The 22,692-nt window shown below is 49.2% G+C and overlaps 1 protein-coding gene across 2 annotated transcripts; it reads left to right on the top strand.

The window, feature by feature from the left end:
• Positions 1 to 6,450: 6,450 nt before the first annotated feature.
• On the top strand, positions 6,451 to 19,632 carry B9D2 (B9 domain containing 2). 2 transcript variants are annotated; one of them, XM_060257615.1, is made up of 4 exons: positions 6,451 to 6,649; positions 12,258 to 12,349; positions 14,246 to 14,371; positions 18,912 to 19,632. In XM_060257615.1, exons 2-4 carry the CDS (start codon positions 12,262 to 12,264, stop codon positions 19,223 to 19,225), a joined length of 528 nt encoding a protein of 175 aa, XP_060113598.1. In that variant the 5' UTR covers positions 6,451 to 6,649; positions 12,258 to 12,261; the 3' UTR covers positions 19,226 to 19,632. The 2 variants fall into 2 exon arrangements, with proteins under 2 accessions (XP_060113598.1, XP_060113597.1); XM_060257614.1 differs by lacking the exon at positions 6,451 to 6,649 and adding an exon at positions 10,881 to 10,942 and having other exon boundaries at positions 18,912 to 19,225.
• Positions 19,633 to 22,692: the final 3,060 nt, after the last annotated feature.

Below are 22,692 nucleotides of genomic sequence, written 5' to 3'. Positions count from 1 at the left end.
GCTGCCTTATACTGAATCAGACCCTGGGTCCATCAAAGTCAGTATTGTCTTCTCAGACTGGCAGCGACTCTCCAGGGTCTCAAGCAGAGGTTTTTCACACCTAGTTGCTTGGACCCTTTTTTGGAGATGCCGGGGATTGAACCTGGGACCGTTTGCTTACCAAGCAGATGCTCTGCCACTGAGCCACCGTCCCTGTGTTTCCGTTAGCAGTTTATTTCCAGCTTAGGTAAATATGCCACCTGCAATGTTCCCTCTAAGCTGCAGAGTCTTGTAAGCAAAAATTCTACTTTGTGAGTTACTGGTGTTAAAATTGTGAGCTCCTGGCATTCAAGTTGTAAGCTCCTGCATCAATTCGTGTGCTCTGGGGTCCTCCTTCCTGAGCTAAGACAAAAATGTGTGAGCTGGAGGCTAAAAAGCTGTGAGCTGGCTCACGCTAACTCAGCTTAGAGAGAATACTGGCCACCTGTATCTTAAGTCACGACCTTGTAACTCCAGTAACCATTTGCTTGTCAAAAGTACCCATTCTTTCATCCATCTAGGGTAGATTCCCAGTGTGAGGTTGCCAGCTCCAGGTTGGGAAATACCTGGAGATTATGGAGGGGAGGCCAGGGGAGGGATTTCAGTGGGGTAGAATGCCACCTTAACCACCTTCCAAAGCGGCCGTTTCCTCCAGCTGAACTGATCTCTGTTACCTGGAGATCAGGAAATCTCCAGCCACCACCTGTTGGTTTAAACAACAATTACAAATAGCGGAACAAATCCGTAATATCAAATAAACTCCTCGCCGGGCTAGCAAATTATTTCGTCTATTAAATAGTATACCATTCTTTACAGTTTTGTAAACACCTTGATATTTTGCACAACAGCTTTAGCAGAACACCAGCGTAACTAGGGTTGCCAAGTCCAATTCAAGAAATATCTGGGGACTTTGGGGGTGGAGCAAGGAGACTTTGGGGGTGGAGCCAGGAGACATTGGGGGCGGAGCCAGGAGCAAGGGTGTGACAAGCATAATTGAACTTCAAGGGAGTTCTGGCCATCACATTTAAAGGGACTGCACACCTTTTAAAATGAATTCCTTCCACAGGAAATAATGAAGGATAGGGGCACCTTCTTTTGGGGCTCATAGATTTGGATCCCCTGGTCCAATTGTTTTGAAACTTGGGGGGTATTTTGGGGAGAGGCACTAGATGCTATACTGAAAATTTGGTGTCTCTACCTCAAATAACAGCCCCCCCCAGAGCCCCCGATACCTCCAGATCAATTCCCCATTATACCCTATGAGAATCGATCTCCACATAGGGAATAATGAAGTGCCCAGCAGACATTTCCTCCCCCCACCCCCCGTTTCTGGTGACTCTGAAGCGAGGGATTGGCATCTCTACTCATGAGTAGCAGCCAATTTCTTCAAAGTAACACAGACACACCATCCCAAGAGGAAGCCTTAACAATCGGAGACTGAAGCCTCCAGAGGTGGAAAGTCACATGGTGGCTTTAGGGGTGGGGCTTCCCCCCATTCCCCTCCGCCAGCCAGCTGACTGGGGGCGGGAAGGAGCCTGGGAAAGCAGAACCCCTGCTGGGACCTGGGGATTGGCAAGCCTAAGTGTAACACACTTAGCAATGGTTACAAATAATTGTGACAATGCTATATGAGCGTGTGACTTCAATGTGGTTGCAGTGCTTGCAAAAATTCTCTCAGTATTTGCTAGCATGTCTGCACAGTCCGTTTCGGTCCTTTCTCAAAGGGATGTGGATTCTTTGAGTACGTGGTGTCCTTATTGGCATCCTCTGTCTTGCCCCACCATATCTCACTGGACTAACCAGGTCAATTAATCATGCTCCACTTATCCTTCTCAGAAAGCCATTGTGCATAGAGAAAAGTGAGAGAGCAGAGTGGATAAGCATATGGAGCAGAGGTCCATCAGTGGCTATTAGCCACAGCTTATTGTTGGAACTCTGTCTGGGGCAGTGATGCTTTGGATTCTTGTTCTTGGGAGGGGCACAGCGGGAGGGCTTCTGGCCCCACTGGTGGACCTCTTGATGGCACTTGGGTTTTTTTGGCCACTATGTGACACAGAGTGTTGGACAGGATGGGCCATTGGCCTGATCCAACATGGCTTCTGTTTTGTTCAACATCTTTATCAATGATTTGGATGAAGGAATAGAGGGAATGCTTATTAAATTTGCCGATGATACTAAATTGGGAGGGGATGCAAGCATAGAAGACAGAAACAGGATACAGGATGACCTTGACAGGCTGGAAAACTGGGCTAAAATCAATAAAATGAATTTTAATGGGGATAAATGTAAAGTTCTGCATTTAGGTAGGAAAATCCAATGCGTGGTTATAGGATGGGGGAAACTTGTCTTATCAGTTGTGTGTGCGAAAAGGATCTAGGGGTCTTAGTGGATCATACGCTGAACATGAGTCAACAGTGTGATGCGGTGGCTAAAAAGGCAAATGCAATTTTGGGCTGTATCAACAGAAGTATAGTGTCCAGATCACATGATATGATGGTATCGCTTTACTCTGCTCTGGTAAGACCTCATCTAGAGTATTGTGTTCAGTTTTGGGCACCACATTTTAAGAAGGATATAGACAAGCTGGAACAGGTCCAGAGGAGGGCGATGAAGATGGTGAGGGGTCTGGAGACCAAGTCCTATGAGGAAAGGTTGAAGGAGCTGGGGATGTTTAGCCTGGAGCGGAGGTGGCTGAGAGGTGATACGATCACCATCTTCAAGTACTTGAAGGGCTGTCGTATAGAGGATGGAGTGGAATTGCTTTCTGTGGCCCCAGAAGGTAGGACCAGAACCAATGGGTTGAAATTAAATCAGAAGAGTTTCTGGCTCAATATTAGGAAGAACTTCCTGACCGTTAGAGCGATTCCTCAGTGGAACAGGCTTCCTCAGGAGGTAGTGGGCTCTCTTTCCTTGGAGGTTTTTAAGCAGAGGCTAGATGGCCATCTGACAGCAATGAGGATGCTGTGAATTTAGGGGGAGGTATTTGTGAGTTTCCTGCATTGTGCAGGGGGTTGGACTAGATGACCCTGAAGGTCCCTTCCAACTCTATGATTCTAAGTGTGAGCAGAGGTCCAAAATGGAAGCCGACTGTCTCAGGATGGAGGTGGGGGGATTCATCCATGGAGGGGGTGGGAACCCCAAAATTAACCACTCGCTTTTTGCTTCCACCCCTGGAACGACTCCTCGAGCGACAGCGACACGGAGAGGTTTTTAAACAGAGGCTAGATGGCCCTCTGACAGCAATGAGGATCCTGTGAATTTAGGGGGAGGTATTTGTGAGTTTCCTGCATTGTGCAGGGGGTTGGACTAAATGACCCTAGAGGTCCCTTCCAACTCTGTGATTCTATGATTCTCTTATGTTCTTATGTGATCAGAGTACTTTAATTATGATGTACTAAAAGAAGGATAAGTGGAGAGAGATTAATTGAGCTGGTCAGTGCAATGAGATACGGTGGGGCAAGACAGAGGACGCCAATAAAGACACCGCATACTCAAAGAATCCACATCCCTTTGAGAAAGGACCGAAACGGACTGTGCAGAGATGCCAGCAAACACTAAGAGAATTTTTGCAAGCACTAATAATAATAATAATAATTTTTATTTATATCCCGCCCTCCCCGCCAAGGCAGGCTCAGGGCGGCTCACAGACATGGAAAGTGCCATGATTACAGCCATACATTATACAATACATTAAAACACATTAAATAAATAAATAAATAAATTATACAATAAAACACATTAAAACACATTAAATAAATAAATAAATTAAAACCATTACAACTAAGGTGCTATAATGCAAAAACCACATTGAAGTCACATGCTCACATAGCATCATCACAGCTCTTTTGGAAAACTGTTTGTAACCATTACTAAGTGTTTGTCGCACTGGTGTTCTCGTAAAGCTGTTGTGTAAAATATTGAGACGTTTACAAAACTGTAAAGAACGGTATACTATTTAATAGACGTAATAATTTGCTAGCACGGTGAGTTTATTCGATATTACCACCTGCTGGTTGGCAAGCCTACATTGAAGAATGATCCATGGGGGGGAAAAATGAAAACTGGTGATATGTGGTCCTCGTAACTCATAACTGGTAGCAACCTACTGGTAGCTTCTGAAGAGTCTTCTCAGAGGCAGCCCCAGAGAGAGTCCATTGCAGCAGTCCAGCCAGATGAAGAAGTCAAATCAGTGTGTGACTGCAATAAAAAAGACAAACCCTACGCTTGGGATTATTAGGAAAGCGACTGAAAACAAACCAGCTACTAGTATCCATGCCCCTATATAACCCTATGGTACAGTCTCATTAGGAATACCATGGACAGTTCTGGTCACCGTACCCCAAAAATATATTATTTATTTATATGTATTTTATTGGATTTATATCCCGCCCTCCCCACCGAAGCAGGCTCAGAGCGGCACCGGGAAAGGTGCAGAAAAGGCCAACTAAAATTATTAAGGGGACGACTGAATGAGAAGGTCACTGAATGAATTCCTGGGGTGGATCTTCCATTCTAGATGCACGCAGCAGGAACAATTTATAGAACACTAAAAGTCTGCCGTGAAAACGTCGTGATGCGACGTCACCCCAGAGTCGAAAACGACTGGTGCTTGCACAGGGGACGACCTTTACCTTTTATATCTATGTGTGGATGAAAGGATTCTGACATGAATTTCTTGAGGCGAGATCTCCAGTTTAGAAATGGGTAACTGCATCGGTTGGACAACACAGAATACGGAATTGTGAAAGGTGATTCTTGGATTCGATGAGAACGATTCTTGAGAAAGACTTACTGAAACCCACTGTAACTGGGTTTCGGTTAGATTGTAAATGGAAAGTTCTACAAAGAAAGGGTGTGTTCACACGCCACTAAATAATGCATTTTGCAACTGGATATTTACTGTGTAAGAATAGCAAAAATCCGCTATGAAACGCATTATTTCGTGTAATGTGAATGCATCCGAAGAAGCATTGCATAATAAGAACTTGTTATTTTCCAGTCGATTGGGTTTTGCGTGGGAAAATTTTGAAGCATTTCAATAGTTTCAGTGATTTATACGTATGGATTATAGCATATCATGCTTTTGAAGACTTATGTGAGCAAATGTTGTTACTGTACATGATGAATGGATTAATATGATTATACACAAAACTCTAGAATTTCTTAATAGAGTTATAGTTAAGATTACTTTATTATAGAAGTGCGTTTTTCAGTTGAGGTTGATTGGCAGCTCTACAAGATAGGCTGGGGGGGGGGAGGAAATGCCCATTTCGGGGCACCCAAAGGAGGGCAATGGGTTTCCCAGCTATTTACTTCACTACATTTATGCTCCACCTCCCATCCCAATGGGGAACCAAAGTGGCTTCCATCGTTTCCCTCTCCTTTGTTTCCTTCTCACAGCAACACTGTGAGTAGGTCAGGCGAAGAGGGTGACTGGCTCAAGGTCTCCCAGCAGAGCAGGGATTCGAACCAGGGGCTTCCCCAAGCTAGTCTGGCACTTGAACCACTCTGGCTGTTGCTGCTAGAGAAAGATAGGAGGGCTGGCCCAGCCACAAGGAAAGGCACTTAGGCAGGTTCATTGGGTTGCCAGGTCCAATTGAAGAAATATCTGGGGACTCTGGGGATGGAGCCAGGAGACTTTGGGGGTGGAGCCAAGAGACTTTGAGGGTGGAGCCAGGAGACTTTGGGGTGGAGCCAGGAGACTTTGGGGGTGGAGCCAAGAGACTTTGAGGGTGGGGCCAGGAGACTTGGGGCAGAGCCAAGGGACTTTGAGGGTGGAGCCAGGAGAGTTGAGGGGGAGCCAGGAGACTTTGGGGGGCGGAGCCAGGAGCAGGGTTGTGACAAGCTTAATTGAACTCCAAGGGAGTTCTGGCCCTCACATTTAAAGGGACCGCACACCTTTTAAATGCCTTCCTTCCATAGGAAATAATGAAGGATAGGGGCACCGTCTTTGGGGGCTCACAGAATTTGAACCCCTGGTCCAATCCTTTTAAAAGGCCCCCTAGGCTTCGCATTTCAGCCCAGGCCCGATTTGGTTACCCTGGCAACAGAGGCGCAAGGCATCCAACATGGCGGCTTCATCCTGACTAGTGCCCTCATCAAGATGGCGGACAGGCTCGGCTGAAGCGGGGTCTTGCCACACTCAACATGGCCACTCCCTCCTCGGCCCGGATCACAGAGATAAAAACAAACGAACTAGAGCAAGAGTCCAAACTTCCAAAGCCGCCTCTGCTGACGGTTCCGAAATGGCGCTGCTTCTATGGGTTGATTTTTGCACCGGAATTTTTTCCCCACCCTCAGCTTTTCCCCTCACCTCTAGCGTCGCCCTCATTCCCAGACTCCTTTTCGCGAGCGGGAGGAACGGCGTCCTCCTGCCCTCCAATCAGATCCTCGTGCTGGGCGTGGCTTCCCGGTTACCGCGGCAACGGGGCCTCGGAGGCGCGCGGGGACAGCGAAGACGGGGTTCGGAACGTTCCACGTCGCGAGGGTACCGCGCGTGCGCAGAAGTCGGTGTGCCTTGCGTGTAGCTTGCACGTGTGAACGAGTTACGTTCTTCTTTTATCTCTCCCAAATCGGGGCTAAGTGAAACGCGGGAAGGCTGAGGACGCATGGAGTGAGCGTGCAGGAAGGAGTGAGTATGCCAAGGGCCTGGCATTGCATTCCTAAGGCCAGTGGAGTGGAACTAGGCTTGCCAATACCCAGGTGGAGGCAGAGTCATCAGAATGCGGCGGGGGGGGGAGGAAATGTATGCTGGGCACTCCATTATTCCTTATAGAGACCGATTCCCACAGGGAATAATGGAGAATTGATCTGCAGGTATCTGGGACTCTGAGGGGGTTGTTTTCTTTAGGTAGAGGCACCAGATTTGTAGCATAGCATCCAGTGCCTTTCTTCAAAACCCCCTCCAAGTTTCAAAAAGATTGGACCGGCAGTCCAATTCTATTAGCCCCCAAAGACGGTGCCCCTATGCTTCATTATTTCCAGTGGAGGGAAGGGCATTTAAAAGGTGTGAGGTCCCTTTAAATGTGATAGCCAGAACTCCCTTTGGACTTCAGTTATGCTTGTCACAGTCTTGCTCCTGGCTCCACCCCCAAAGCCCCCAGATATTTCTTGAATTGGGCTTGGCAACCCTAAGTGAAACCTCCACGGCCAGTGGCAGCCTACCTCTGGAAAGGGAGGAGGGATCCTTTCTTGTCCTTCTTTGGCTGACTGCTGTTGGAAACAGAACGGTGGGTGCTCCTAGCTTTGCTGAGCCAGGACCTGCCCTGCAGTGCAGAGCCTGCAACTGGGGCTTGTTCAGATCATGCATTTCCCCCTTCCTGTTTTTGCAGAAATGCAAGGGTGGGGTTGCAAAGCCTTGGTGCCCCCCACAGGCAGGAAGCAGGGGAATGGGACCAGCAGTTAAGAGGGAGGTGCACCAACATTCTCTCTAAGCTGCGGAGGCTTGTGAACAAAAATTCTACTTTGTGAGCGACTGGCATTAAAGTTGGGAGCTCCTGCATCAATTATTGTGCTCTGGGGACATTTTTCCTGAGCGAAGACAAAAAGGCGTGAGCTGGAAGCTAAACAACTGTGAGCTCACACTAACTCAGCTTAGAACGAGGTGGCCAAACTGTGGCTTGGAAGCCACATGTGGCTCTTTTACACATATTGGGTGGCTCTTGAAACCCCCACTGTCCCATTGGCCAGCTTGGAGAAGGGATTTCTCTCTTTAAATCACTTTGCTAAGCCAGCCAGCAGCTTGGAGGATGCCTGTAAAGTTAAAGTTGCTTTACTTTCACCTCTCCCTCCTCTATCTATCATCCATCTATCTATCTATCTATCTATCTATCTATCTATCTATCTATCTATCTATCTATCTATCTATCTATCTATCTATCTATCTATCTATCATCTGTCTCCCTCCCTCCCTCCCGGCTGTCAAGCATCTGACGTTCATGTCTTGCAGCTCTCAGACATCTGACATTTATTCTGTGCAGCTCTTACATTAAGCAAGTTTGGCCAGCCCTGGTTCGAGGGATGGATTGGACCCTTTTGCTGTTTTCTGGGTCTTGTTTTAATCCTCAGAACGTGCAGCGCTCCTTACATGCTCATCTTCTCCCGCTTCTTCTTTTGGCTGCCACAGACTAACACGCCTCTGGGATTTGGGCAGATACAGCTTTGGGCAGAGCTGAGAAAAGCTGTATCCATCTGAATTCTCTTCTGCTGCACTATCGCAAATATGCCCAGGGAGCCCCTGCCTGCAGTGACGTCCGTCCACATGGGCACTTGAAGCTGCATTATCCTGAATCAGACCTTCAAGGTCAGTACTCTCTATACTTAGTCTGGGAGTAGCTCTCCAGGGTCTCAGGCTGAGGCCTTTCCCATCACCTCCTGCCTGGTCCTTTTAACTGGAGATGCTGGGGATTGAACCTGGGACCTTCTGCATGCCAGGCAGAGGCTCTACCACTGAGCCACAGCCCCACTTCATGGCTCTCCGGGGTCTCAGGCAGAGGTCTTTCCCATCACCTCCTGCCTGCTTCTTTTAACTGGAGATGGCAGGAATTGAACCTGGGACCTTCTGCATGCCAAGCAGAGGCTCTGCCACTTAGCCACAGCAGTTTCCACCTTTTTTGTTTGTCTATTTACTTTATTCATAGCGCCACCCTTCTCACCATGACTCAAGGCAGATGGCAAACTATAAAAACCTAGTCGTGATGCAAGATGTTCTCAAAAGCCCTACACAACAAGTTAATAAAACAAAGTTGGAGTCCCCAGGCACCTTGAAAGAGCAATGAAGTTTAATTCTGGGTATAAGCTTTCATGTGCAGGAACACATTCAAATTCTTGTCTGAAGTGTGCCTGCACGCAAAAACTCTTATTTCATATACTCATTCCAAACACTTGCAAAGAAAAGTTTGTGTATAGCAGGGGTGGCCAAACTTGCTTAATATAAGAGCCACACAGAATAGATGTGTTTGAGAGCCACAAGACATGAACATCAGATGTTTGAGAGCCCACAAGGAAGGAAGGAAGGAAAAGAGATGGGGGAGGGAGAGGTGGAAAGAAAGCATCGCTAACTTTAAATGCATTCTCCAAGCCACCATCCAGCAGGGCAGTGGGGGCTTTGAGAGCCACACAATATGTGTGAATGAGCCACATCTGGCTCCTGAGCTACAGTTTGGCCACCCCTGGTGTATAGCTTCCTTTCGGGGTCCCAATTAACAATGTTACACAGCTTAACAGCTTCACATGATTCAGAATTCGGGTCTTATCCCTCTAGAGTTTTTCTGGAAGGAAACAATACCTTACCTGACGAAGGAGCACTGACTGAAACGCACTTCAAAATCCAGAAATCGCATAGTGGGGAATTATAATTTGAGGCTACTTGCCTGGAATTATATATTTGCTTTCCAAGAATATATATTCATCTGAAGACAACTGTGAGCAACATTAAGAGACTGCTTGAGTTAAGAGACGGCTTGGTTGGAAGGACTTTATTGCATACAGAATTTGTATAACAAGGATTGTGCCGGCATTTGTTGAATATAGTTTTTTGTACATTATATATTTTTGTAGTGTCATTGAACGCAGTTGTTTGGGTTTGTTGCATTTGAGATATTTTTACTGTGCTCCCCCCTTTTGTTACTTTACATATGGCTCCTGAGCCACGGTTTGGCCGCCCCTGGTATAAGCTTTTATGTTCATGCACATAAAAGCTTATACCCAAAATGAAACTTAGAATCATAGAGTTGGAAGGGACCTCCAGGGTCATCCAGTCCAACCCCCTGCACAATGCAGGAAACTCACAAATACCTCCCCCTAAATTCACAGGATCCTCATTGCTGTCAGATGGCCATCTAGCCTCTGTTTAAAAACCTCCAAGGAAGGAGAGCCCATCACCTCCCGAGGAAGCCTGTTCCACTGAGGAACCGCTCTAACGGTCAGGAAGTTCTTCCTAATGTTGAGCCGGAAACTCTTTCGATTTAATTTCAACCCATTGGTTCTGGTCCTACCTTCTGGGGCCACAGAAAACAATTCCATCCCATCCTCTAGATGACAGCCCTTCAAGTCCTTGAAGATGGTGATCCTATCACCTCTCAGCCGCCTCCTCTCCAGGCTTAACATGCCCAGCTCCTTTAACCTTTCTTCATAGGACTTGGTCTCCAGACCCCTCACCATCTTCGTTGCCCTCCTCTGGACCTGTTCTAGCTTGTCTATATCCTTCTTAAAAGTTAGTGCACAAAGCTGAACACAATACTCCAGGTGAGGTCTTGCCAGAGCAGAGTAAAGCGATACCATCACTTCACGTGATCTGAACACTATACTTCTGTTGATGCAGCCCAAAATTGTATTTGCCCTTTTTGCCACCACATCACACTTGTTGGCTTTAAAGGCACCACCGGACTCAGACTTTGTTCTGCTGCTTCAGACCAACACAGTTACCCGCCTGGATCAGTTTCCCATAGTTTGTGGGAAGCCAGGGGAGTGGAAGCCCCCCTGACCTTCCTCAGACAGGCCGCTCCATCAGGTTGGGGCCACCACGGAAAAGGCCGCATGTACCAGCAGTTGGGGGGGTTCAGACCCAGCAGGGGTTCCCTACTCTTTGCTGGTAGCCCATTTCTTAAGTGATGGTTGCAGGGGAGTCGGGCAATGTGTGAAAGAAGAATTTGCACGGTGTGTGGCTGTGTGCGAAGACTGCATTGTGGCATGCGTCCCCAGCCTTTGACAGGACGCATCATCCCGAACATGTAGAGACCTTCTCGCTGTGATCTCCTGAATATTCACACAAAGGCACCTGACCTGTTCGTCATGCTTCACGGACCGTTTGCTGGAGGGGACCCAGCTGGTCACCGAGAGCAAAGCGCATTTTATATTTTAATGAAGCTCTGCTTTATATTTTAACTTTTGTTTGCTCACAGGGCCCTGCTGATTTATGCTGAAGGTCTGGACTTCTTGGGGGGGTGGGGGAGAAAGCCACAAGCAGAATGAGAGTGAAATGTGACATGAAGGAGGTGTGGGGGGCGACAGATCTGGTCTGTGACTTTCCCTCTTAGGAGCATTGAGAATCCCCCATACCTGTCAGCATGGGCGCACAATTGCCTGCTTATACTCTGGATGAACTAGGGTTGCCAAGTCCGATTCAAGGAATATCTGGGGACTTTGGGGGTGGAGCCAGGAGCAAGGTTGTGACAAGCACAATTGAACTCCAAAGGGAGTTCTGGCCATCACATTTAAAGGGACCGCACACCTTTTAAAGGTCTTGTCTCCATTGGCAACAGTGGGGGCAACAGTGGGAGGGCTTCTAGTGTCCTGGCCTCACTCCTGATGGCGCCTGATTGTGTGACACAGAGTGATTGGACTGGATGGACCATTGGCCTGATCCAACGTGGCTTCTCTTATGTTTTTATGTTAAGAAGATATTGGATTTATATCCTGTCTTCCACCCCGAATCTCAGAGTGCCTTACAATCTCCTTTATCTTCCTCCCCCACAACAGACACCCTGTGATGCGGCTGGGGCTGAGAGAGCTCTCCCAGAAGCTGCCCTTTCAAGGACAACTCTGCAAGAGCTGTGGCTGACCCAAGGCCATTCCAGCAGCTGCAAGTGGAGAAGTGGGAAATCAAACCCGGTTTTCCCAAATAAGAGTCCACACACTTAACCACTACACCAGACTGGCCACTACACCAAAGTAGGGAGGATCAGTTTATAGAAAGGGTAGGACGCGTGCGGATGAATGAACTCTAGATGGTTAGGCTGATGATGTTGCTGGGGGGCGATGCGGAACAGCCAAATTCTTGTTCAAATTGAACTTTGCATGGCATGAGAACATAAGACAAGCCATGTTGGATCAGGCCAGTAGCCCATCCAGTCCAACATTCTGTGTCACACAGTGGTCAAAAAACCCAGGTGTCATCCGGAGGTCCATCAGTGGGGCCAGGACACCAGAAGCCCTCCCACTGTGCCCCCCTAAGCACCCAGAATACAGAGCATCACTGCCCCAGACAGAGAGTTCCAACGATAAGCTGTGGCTAATAGCCACTGATGGACCTCTGATCCATATGCTTATCCAGTCCCTCCTTGAAGTCATCTATGCTTGTAGCTGCCACCACCTCCTGTGGCAGTGAATTCCACGTGTTAATCACCCTTTGGGTGGCTAAACCTGTTAAGTGGTAAGAAAACCCAAAGCCATCGAGCGATCTGTTGTGTGGCAGGAAAGATCCACATTTCCCTTAATAAAATACTCTTGTCCTACTGCAGGCCCATGGCTGAAGTGCACGTGATCGGTCAGATTGTGGGAGCCAGCGGATTCCCCCGCAGCAGCCTCTTTTGCAAATGGGGGATCCACACAGGTGAGCGGAGCCTTACACTTTGTGGATCGGCGTACGAAAACGGTCATGAGCCGGCCAGATTCTGATGCCCTGGCCCTGGGGAAGGAGGGTGGGATCTCTTGGATGCGGTGGGGACCAGTTGGGAAGGATGGTTGCTCAGACAGCACCAGATCCCAGACCGAGCACCCCAGTGAAACGGGATCTCAGTCGGGAAGGCTGGGGACTTCCTTGCCAGGAGACGTTAAGTGTGCCGCTGCTGATCGCAGCGAGTCGACATGGGACTGAACGGAGCTTAGAAGAAGAAGAAGAAGATATTGGATTTATATCCCGCCCTCCACTCCAAAGAGTCTCAGAGCGGCTCACAATCTCCTTTACCTTCCTCCCCCACAACAGACACCCTGTGAGGTGGGTGGGGCTGGAGAGGGCTCTCACAGCAGCTGCCATTTCAAGGACAGCCTCTGCCGGAGCTATGGCTGACCCAAGGCCATGCTAGCAGGTGCAAGTGGAGGAGTGGGGAATCAAACCCGGTTCTCCCAGATAAGAGTCCGCACACTTAACCACCACACCAAACTGGCTCTCCTTAGCATTGAAGTAGGTGCTTTGCATGCAGCTAGTTTTTCCCAATTCTTCGGGAATGGGGCTACAAGGACCAGTGGTTGAATCCCATCTAAGGCTCTTTGTACGTTTGCACCCAGGACCTCTTCTTACTTAGAATCATAAAGTTGGAAGAGACCTGCAGAATCATCTAGTTCAGGGGTCCCCAACCCCCAGGCCGTGGACCAGTACCGGTCCTTGGCCTGTTAGCAACTGGGTCGTGAGTTGTATAATTATAATTGGAAAAAGTGCAGAAAAGGGCAACTAGAATGATTATAAGTTTAGAACACTTTCCCTATGAAGCAAGGTTAAAACGCTTGGGGCTCTTTAGCTTGGAGAAACGTCGACTGCGGGGTGACATGATAGAGGTTGACAAGATTATGCCTGGGATGGAGAAAGTAGAGAAAGAAGTCCTTTTCTCCCTTTCTCGCAATACAAGAACTCGTGGGCATTCAATGACATTGCTGAGCAGTCGGGTTAGAACGGATAAAAGGAAGTCCTTCTTCACCCAAAGGGTGATTAACATGTGGAATTCACTGCCACAGGAGGTGGCGGCGGCTACAAGCATAGCCAGCTTCAAGAGGGGATTGGATAAAAATATGGAGCAGAGATCCATCAGTGGCTATTAGCCACAGTGTATATATGTATATATATGTGTGTGTGTGTGTATACACACACACACATATATTGGCCACTGTGTGACACAGAGTGTTGGACTGGATGGGCCATTGGCCTGATCCAACATGGCTTCTCTTATGTCCTTATGTGACACAGAGTGTTGGACTGGATGGGACATTGGCCTGATCCAACAGGGCTTCTCTTATGTTCTTATGTGACACAGAGTGTTGGACTGGATGGGCCATTGGCCTGATCCAACATGGCTTCTCTTCTGTTCTTATGTGACACAGAGTGTTGGACTGGATGGGCCACTGGCCTGATCCAACATGGCTTCTCTTATGTTCTTATGTGACACAGAGTGTTGGACTGGATGGGCCACTGGCCTGATCCAACATGGCTTCTCTTATGTTCTTATGTGACTCAGAGTGTTGGACTGGATGGGCCATTGGCCTGATCCAACATGGCTTCTCTTATGTTCTTATTTCATTATATATTGCAATGTAGTAATAAGAAGAAAAAGACATTGGAATTATATCCTGCCTTCCACTCCGAATTTGGTCCCTGGCCAAACCGGCCTGGAGAAAAATTGCTTCTTGACCCCAAAGCATTTCCCTGGTCATGTAAGAAAGGGCTATGAGAACTAAGCCCCGAGTTCTTTGCTCCTTCTCCATCTCCCCCCTCCCACTCACCTCCGTCCTCTTTCAGGTGGCGCCTGGAAGCTGCTCTCGGGGCTCCGGGAAGGGCAGACCCATGTTGACAACCCCCAGTTGGATGACGTGGCCTACTGGTCCCACCCCATCGACGTCCACTTTGCCACCAAAGGCTTGCAAGGTGAGGAGCACTGGCCCCCTTCTCTCCCACCACAAAACTGACCTTTCTGGACTTCCCGCCTTTCCAGCTTGTTATAATCTGGTGGTTCTTCTAGTGGTCAAGTTCTACAGCACGGTGCTGTGGCCTGCTTTCCCAGCATTCCGTGGGCTGGGAGCAGTGTTCCCTCCAAGCTGAGTTAGCGTGAGCTAGCTCACTGTTTTTTCAGTCTTCGGCTCACGCATTTTTGCCTTTGCTCAGGAAAAATGGCTCTAGAGCAGGGGTGGCCAACACCCGAGATTTTTTTTGCCTACAACTCCCATCAGCCCCAGCCAGCATGGCCAATGGCTGGGGCTGATGGGAGTTGTAGGCAAAAAAACATCTGGAGAGCTACCATTGGCCACCCCTGCGAGTATAGAGCAAACTTCGAATCATGGAAGGGACCTGCAGGGTCATCAAGTCTACAATGCAGGAAACTCACAAATACTTCCCGCTGAATTCACAGGATCTTCATGGCTGTCAGATGGCCGTCTAGCCTCTGTTGAAAAACCTCCAAGGAAGGAGAGCCCACCGCCTCCCAAGGAGGAAGCCTGTTCCACTGAGGGACCGCTCTAACGGTCAGGAAGTTCTTCCTAATGTTGAGCTGGAAACTTTTTTGATTTAATTTCCATCTATTAGTTCTGGTCCTACCTTCTGGGGCCACAGAAAACAATTCCACACCCTCCTCTATAGGACAACCCTTCAAGTCCTTGAAGATGGTGATCATATCACATCTCAGCTGCCTCCTCTCCAGGCTAAACATCCCCAGCTCCTTCAACCTTTCTTCATAGGACTTGGTCTCCAGACCCCTCACCATCTTCGTCACCCTCTTCTGGACCCGTTATTTATTTATGTACACAGTATTTACATATTTACACAGTAGTTCACCACTTTAATGCCAGTAGCTCACACAGTAAAATCTTTGCTCACAAGACTCCACAGCTTAGAGGGATGATTGGTGGTGGTGGGGCATGGAAACCCCACATTGTTGAGAGCCAGTGGTGTATCCTGGCAGCGGGAATGGCTTTCCCTACTCTTACGAGAGCCAGTTTGGTGTAGTTTTTAAGTGCCCGGACTCCTGTGTGGGAGAACCAGGTTTGATTCCCCACACCTCCACTTGCAGCTGCTGGAATGGCCTTAGGTAAGCCATAGCTCTGGCAGAGGTTGTCCTTGAAAGGGCAGCTTCTGGGAGAGCTCTCTCAGCCCCACCCACTTCACAAGGTGTCTGTTGTGGGGAGGGGGGAAAGGTAAAGGAGATTGTGAGCACTTTGAGACTCTGAGATTCAGAGTGGAGGATGGGCTATAGATAAAATTTCTTCTTCTTCTTTTTCTCCTTCTTCCTGGACTCCAGGTCTTGGAGATAGAATACATTTTGGATTCTGTTTCCTCCTTTCCCCCCCCACCCAACGTAATTGGCTGTGTCTAAGGAAATGAATCTACATTTGTTGTACACTCCATCAGACAAAGAGCTTTGCCCCAGGGGATTAATTGCCAGACACGATTGCCTTTGGGCCCAGCTAAGCGTCCGTTTGTTGCTTCAACTAAGCCGAGACTCAGCTCAGCTGAAGGGGGTGGGGAGAGGGAGGAGGGGGTAGGCCGATGTGAGGTGGGGGGGAGCTGCTGAAAATCTCCTGCGGCCTTTCTTTCTTTCTTCCTTCCTTCCCGTCTGACGAGCCAGCCTCGACAATGAATAAATTCTGCCTTCCCGCTCCTCTTTATTGCTGGGATGAAAGCGTTCAAGTGAGAGAAGGGAAGCAAAGAAGCACCCTAACCTTTGCTAATGATGAAGAAGTGGCTGCCGGATCAGAGAGGGGAGAGGGTGGTGGGGGCAGGCTGGGGCCGGAAGGGCCAGACGTCAGAGGGAGGAAGAGGGGGAAAGGATTTGGGGAACAGGCTCAGGGCTGAGTGCCAAAAATTATGTAGTGTGAGAGATTTTTTTTGGCGAGGGGTATTTTGTATATTAAGAGCCCCATGGCGCAGAGTGGTGAAGCTGCAGTCCTAAGCTCTGCTCACGACCTGAGTTCGATCCCTGCCGGAAGCTGGGTTTACAGGTAGCCGGCTCGAGGTTGACTCAGCCTTCCATCCTTCTGAGGTCAGTAAAATGAGTCCCCAGCTTGCTGGGGGAAAAGTGCTGATGGCTGGGGAAGGCGATGGCAAACCACCCCGTCAAAAGTCTGCCGTGAAAATGTCGTGATGCAATATCACTCCAGAGTCAGAAATGACTGGTGCTTGCGCAAGGGACTAGAAAGAAGATATTGGATTTATATCCCGCCCTCCACTCCGAAGAGTCTCAGAGCGGCTCACAATCTCCTTTCCCTTCCTCCCCCACAACAGACACCCTGTGAGGTGGGTGGGGCTGGAGAGGGCTCTCACCGCAGCTGCTCTTTCAAGGACAACCTCTGCGAGAGCTATGGCTGACCCAAGGCCATGCTAGCAGGTGCAAGTGGAGGAGTGGAGAATCAAACCCGGTTCTCCCAGATAAGAGTTCGCACACTTAACCACTACACCAAACTGGCTCTCTTGACTACCTTGACCTTTTTTATTTTGCATATTAGAGGGGTGGCTGAGTACATCCCGCCCCTGCCTCCCGACTGGGTATTTCAAGGACAGTCTTCCATCCAAGTACTAACCACGGTCGACTCTGCTTAGCCTCCGAGATCTGACGAGATCGGGCTTGCCTGGTCTATCCAGGTCAGGGCTTACGTAGTGTGTTTTAATTACTTCAACCACTGCACATGCCTTCTTGTTTCATTAGTGCTCCCAATGGCCCTGCAGGGCAAGCCGCTGTGGTTGTCCCCTCTTATCACGAGGCTGGGAATGGCGGGATCCAAGACTTCTCTGGCTGTCGTCATAACAGCCCACGGTGCAGGGCTCTCGTAAGACAAAAAGCACTGAGTGCTTGGGAAAGCTCGCCAATCATAAGAACAGAAGAGAAGGCATGTTGGATCAGGCCAATGGCCCATCCAGTCCAACACTCTGGGTCACACAGTGGCCAAAAAACCCCCAAGTGCCGTCAGGAGGTCCACCAGTGGGGCCAGGACACTAGAAGCCCTCCCACTGCGCCCCCCACCCCAAGCACCAGGAATACAGAGCATCACTGCCCCAGACAGAGAGTTCCAACAATACACAGCGGCTAATAGCCACTGATGGACCTCTGCTTCATATTTTTATCCAATCCCCTCTTGAACCCGTCTTATGTTTGCAGCCACCACCACCTCCTGTGGCAGTGAATTCCACGTGTTAATCACTCTTCGGGTGAGTAAGTACTTCCTTTGTATCCATTCTAACCTGACAGCAATTTCATTGAGTGCCCGCGAGTTCTCGTATTGCGAGAAAGGGAGGAAAGTACTTCTTTCTCTACCTTCTCTATCCCATGCACAATCTTGCAAACCTCTATCCTGTCACCCGCAGTCGACGTTTCTCCAAGCTAAAGAGCCCCAAGCGTTTTAGCCTCTCTTCATAGGGATAGTGTGCCAACCCTTTAATCCAGGGGTGTCAAAATGATTTGTTCTGAGGGCCGAATCTGATATAAATGAGACCTTGTTGGGCTGGGCCATGTCGAGCCAGGCCATGTGTGTACCTATTTAAGATTAGGTAGCGGAGATATCAACTTTATAAAGGACACAGACAAACACAATTAAATGTTTTTTTTAAAAAAGGAAAGGAAAAGTCCCCTGTGCGAGCACCAGTCATTTCTGACTCGGGGGTGACGTTGCTTTCACAATGTTTTCACGGCAGACTTTTTACGGGGTGGTTTGCCATTGCCTTCCCCAGTCCTCTACGCTTTCCCTCCAGCAAACTGGGTACTCATTTTAACGACCTCGGAAGGATGGAAGGCTGAGTCAACCTTGAGCTGGCTACTTCAAAAACCCAGCTTCCACTGGGGATTGAACTCAGGTTGTGAGGAGAGCTTAGGACTGCAGTACTGCAGCTTTAACACTCTGCGCCATGGGGCAGAGTTTTTTTTTTAAAACTCTTTAAAAACAAAACCCTTAAAACATGCTTACAACGTTAGCACTCCTTGGTCTGAAAGGTGCTTTCTTTGTATTCCTCCCATGGGATCCAGGGAACTGGGCAAAGGAAGCTCTGGCTTTTTCCTTCCTTCCCCAGGGGACCAGGAGGGGGAAGGAAGAGAGACTTAGCTCAGTACCTCTGCTGTGTGATTGAGAGAGCCTGGAAAAACAAGTACTGCCTTCCCCCCTTGCTCGGGGACCTGATAGGAAGCTCTGGGCAAAGGAAGCTCTGGCTCTTTCCTTCCTTCCCCAGGGGACCAGGAGGGGGAAGGAAGAGAGACTTGGCTCAGTACCTCTGCTGTGTGATCGAGAGAGCCTGGAAAAACAAGTACTGCCTTCCCCCCTTGCTTGGGGACCTGATAGGAGCCATCTGGGGGCCTGATTCGGCTCCTGGGCTGCATGCTTGACACCCCTGCTTTAATCATCCCAGCGGCCCTTTTCTGCCCTTTCCCCAGTGCTCTGCTGTCTATAACTGCTCTGAGTGTCGCTCTCTCTTTCCCTCCCCGCGGCAGGCTGGCCCAAGCTCCACCTCCAGGTGTGGCACCAGGACTCCTTCGGGCGCTGCGAGCTCTACGGCTACGGCTTCTGCCACGTGCCCTCCAGCCCCGGCTCCCACCGGCTGGACTGTGTGACCTGGCGGCCCCTGGGCTCCTGGCAGGAGCAGCTCTCCCAGCGCTTCGTGGGGGGCGGGCCCCAGCTCCTCAACAGCGACCTCATCTACACGGGGGCCGACCGCTACCGCCTGCAGACCTGCGCCATGGGCACCGTCCACCTCCAGCTGGCCGTTCTCCTGCGGAACTTTGACCGCTACGGCGTCGAGGCCTGAGCCCCACCGTGCCTTCTCGGGGCGGAACTCCGGCTCTCCTCTTTGGCCCTGTCGACGCCCTGTGCCTCCTACTCCACGGGCGGGGGGGCGGGGTCTAACGGACGGCTCTTTGTCAGAGAGCTCCAGAACTCCTGGGTTCTCTTCTCAGTGGCGTGAGCCACAAATGTTGCATCCGCAGGTGTCCCCCCACGGCCCCCGTGTGCCTTTTGGGAACGAAAAAATTCGTTCTGGGTGGGTTTGCAGTTTCCGGGAGCACGGTTTGGCTGGATATCCGGCTGCAAGAAGCAGAAAGCAATTTTGTGGTCTTTTCACCGCCCTTTTGTGGCTCCCATCCTCTGCTCTGCAGAGTTGCCCCTAAAAAATAACTGTTCTGTATGTGCATTAAATGTGCTTTCCCCACCCCCAAAGGCTTCTGTGTGGTGCTTGTGGAGAAGAGGGGATCCTAGTTGAAGCCTACCCAACTCCTGAACGCTTTCTGTTTGGCCCCAGAAAGCAGTCGTGGGCAATTGGATTAATCCAGCCCGTTGCCATGGTCAGCAGCAAACGAGGATCGCCATCTGCCGACTAGGCAGAAAAGCTTTGGAACGGGATGGCCAAACTGTGACTCGGGAGCCACATGTGGCTCTTTCGTACATATTGTGCGGCTCTTGAAGCCCCTGCCAGCGAGCTTGGAGAAGGCATTTGTCTTTTTAAATCACTTCAAGTCACCGGTAGTGGCTTGGAGAACGCATTTAAAGCTGCTTTCTTTCCACCTCCATCTCCCCCCTCTATTTTCCTTCCTTCCCTCCTTCCTTCCTTCCTTCCCTCCTTCCTGTACTGTGTGCAGTTCTGGTCGCCGCACCTCAAAAAGGATATTATAGCATTGGAGAAAGTCCAGAAAAGGGCAACTAGAATGATTAAAGGGCTGGAACACTTTCCCTATGAGGAAAGATTGAAACGCTTGGGACTCTTTAGCTTGGAGAAATGTCGACTGCGGGGTGACATGATAGAGGTTTACAAGATAATGCATGGGATGGAGAAAGTAGAGAAAGAAGTACTTTTCTCCCTTTCTCACAATACAAGAACTCGTGGGCATTCGATGAAATTGCTGAGCAGACAGGTTAAAACGGATAAAAGGAAGTACTTCTTCACCCAAAGGGTGATTAACATGTGGAATTCACTGCCACAGGAGGTGGTGGCGGCCACAAGCATAGCCACCTTCAAGAGGGGTTTAGATAAAAATATGGAGCAGAGGTCCATCAGTGGCTATTAGCCACAGTGTGTGTGTATGTATAAAAATTTTTGCCACTGTGTGACACAGAGTGTTGGACTGGATGGGCCATTGGCCTGATCCAACATGGCTTCTCTTATGTTCTTCCTTCCAGCTCTCAGACATCTGACATTCATGTTTTTCGGCTCTCAAACACCTGACATTCATGTCTTTCAGCTCTCAGACATCTGACGTTTATTCCGTATGACTCTTATCTTAAGCAAGTTTGGCCACCCCCTCTTGAAAAAAAGCTGGGGGTCACCCAGGAGTTAAATGAGGCGAGTGGGCTTGCAGCCAAGTTCCGTGGGCCAGGAATTTTTGCGGAACTTGAGGGGGCTGACGGTTTTGTGTAAAAATGCCCGCATGCTGAGAAATGGGATGTGTTTCCCTCCCGCTTTTGTTCCGGGTCTCTGCTGGATACCTGGCTGCAAAAAACCTCCAGAAAGCTCAACCGAAAAGGAAAGATTAAACCCACCTGCACATGGGCGGTTGGGGGTAGGAGTTCGTTGAAGATTTCCCCCCACTGCCGGATCGAAACCTCTGGTCATTTCCCGGCTTACCTGTGGGGCAGTCTGTTCCCGAGGCGGGGGAATCACAGTTTGGAATGTAATTCCCAGAGCTGTACATTCCTCACAAGATTCTCTTCAGCTACGTCTGCTCCCAGTCTGAATCACCAGAAGTTCCTGAACTCATGTCCTCTCTTTCTCTCTCTACTATGGCTGCCACCAGTGTTCCCTCTAAGCTGAGTTAGCGTGAGCTAGCCTTTCACCTCTTGTTGAGGGTGAAAGAGGAGAGCACAAAAGTAGGCTTGAAACTCAACATCAACAAAAACTAAGATCATGGCATCCGGCCCCATCACACCTTGGCAAATAGAATGGGAAGACATGAAAGTAGTGACAGATTTCACATTTCTGGGGTCCAAGATCACTGCAGATGGTGACACTAGCCGTGAAATTAAAAGACGTTTGCTCCTTGGGAGGACAGCTATGGTGAACCTGGGCAGTATAATAAAAAGTAGAGACATCACCCTGCCAGCAAAAGGCTGTATAATCAAAGCGATGGTATTCCCAGTAGTAATGTATGGCTGTGAGAGCTGGACCACAAGGAAGGCCGAGCGCAGAAGAATAGATGCTTTTGAGCTGTGGTGCTGGAGAAGACTCTTGAGAGTCCCTTGGACTGCAAGAAGATCCAATCAGTCAGTCCTAAGGGAAATCAACCCAGACTGTTCACTGGAAGGTCAGATGCTGAAGCTGAAGCTCAAATACTTCGGCCACCCAATGAGAAGGGAGCACTCAGTGGAAAAGATCCTGATGCTGGGAAAGACAGAAGGCAAAAGAAGAAGGGGACGGCAAAAGATGAGATGGCTGGACAGCATTACTGAAGTAACAAACATGAATTTAAGCAGACTTCGGAGGATGGTGGAAGACAGGAGGGCCTGGCGTGACTTGGTCCATGGGATCGCAAAGAGTCGGACTCGACTGTGCGACTGAACAAGCCTAGCTCTCAGATTTTTAGCCTCTAGCTCCAACATTTTTGTCTTCACTCAGGAAGGGTGGCCCCAGAGAAAACTGATTTATGCAGGAGCTCACAACTTTAAGACCAGTAGCTCACAAAGTAGAATTTTTGCTCACAAGACTCTGTAGCTTAGAGGAACATTGGTTGCCACCAGTGTTCCCTCTAAGCTGAGTTAATATCGCAGCTTTTTAGCCTCCGGCTCACACCTTTTTGTCCTAGCTCAGGAAAAATGACCCCAGAGCAAACTAATTTGTGCACTAGCTCACAGCTTTCATGCCAGTAGCTCATGAAGTAGAATTTTTTGCTCACAAGACTGACACAGCTTAGAAGGGGCATTGAGTGCCACCTCTGGGTTGGGAAATTCCTGGAGATATGAGGAAATGGAGCCTGGGATAGGGAGGGATACGATGCCTTAGAGTCCACCCTCCAAAGCAATCATTTGTGCAGGGGGAACTGGTTTCTTTAAGTCTGGAGATCAGTTGTAATTCTGGGAGTTCTCCAGAACCCACCTGGAGGCTGGCAACCCCTATGTGCTATAAATTCATTAACTTCTGTCTGCTCTAATTATAGTCCTCCTTTTTCACTGAGAGAAGAAGAATTGCAGATTTACAGTCTCCTATACCTTCTCCCCCCACAACGGACACCCTGTGAGGTGGGTGGGGCTGAGAGGGCTCTCCCAGCAGCTGCCCTTTCAAGGACAACC

The sequence above is a fragment of the Heteronotia binoei genome, chromosome 17, assembly GCF_032191835.1.
Source record: "Heteronotia binoei isolate CCM8104 ecotype False Entrance Well chromosome 17, APGP_CSIRO_Hbin_v1, whole genome shotgun sequence".
Classification (NCBI taxonomy): Eukaryota; Metazoa; Chordata; class Lepidosauria; order Squamata; family Gekkonidae; genus Heteronotia; species Heteronotia binoei.
This window is presented reverse-complemented; position numbering and strand designations above follow the sequence as displayed.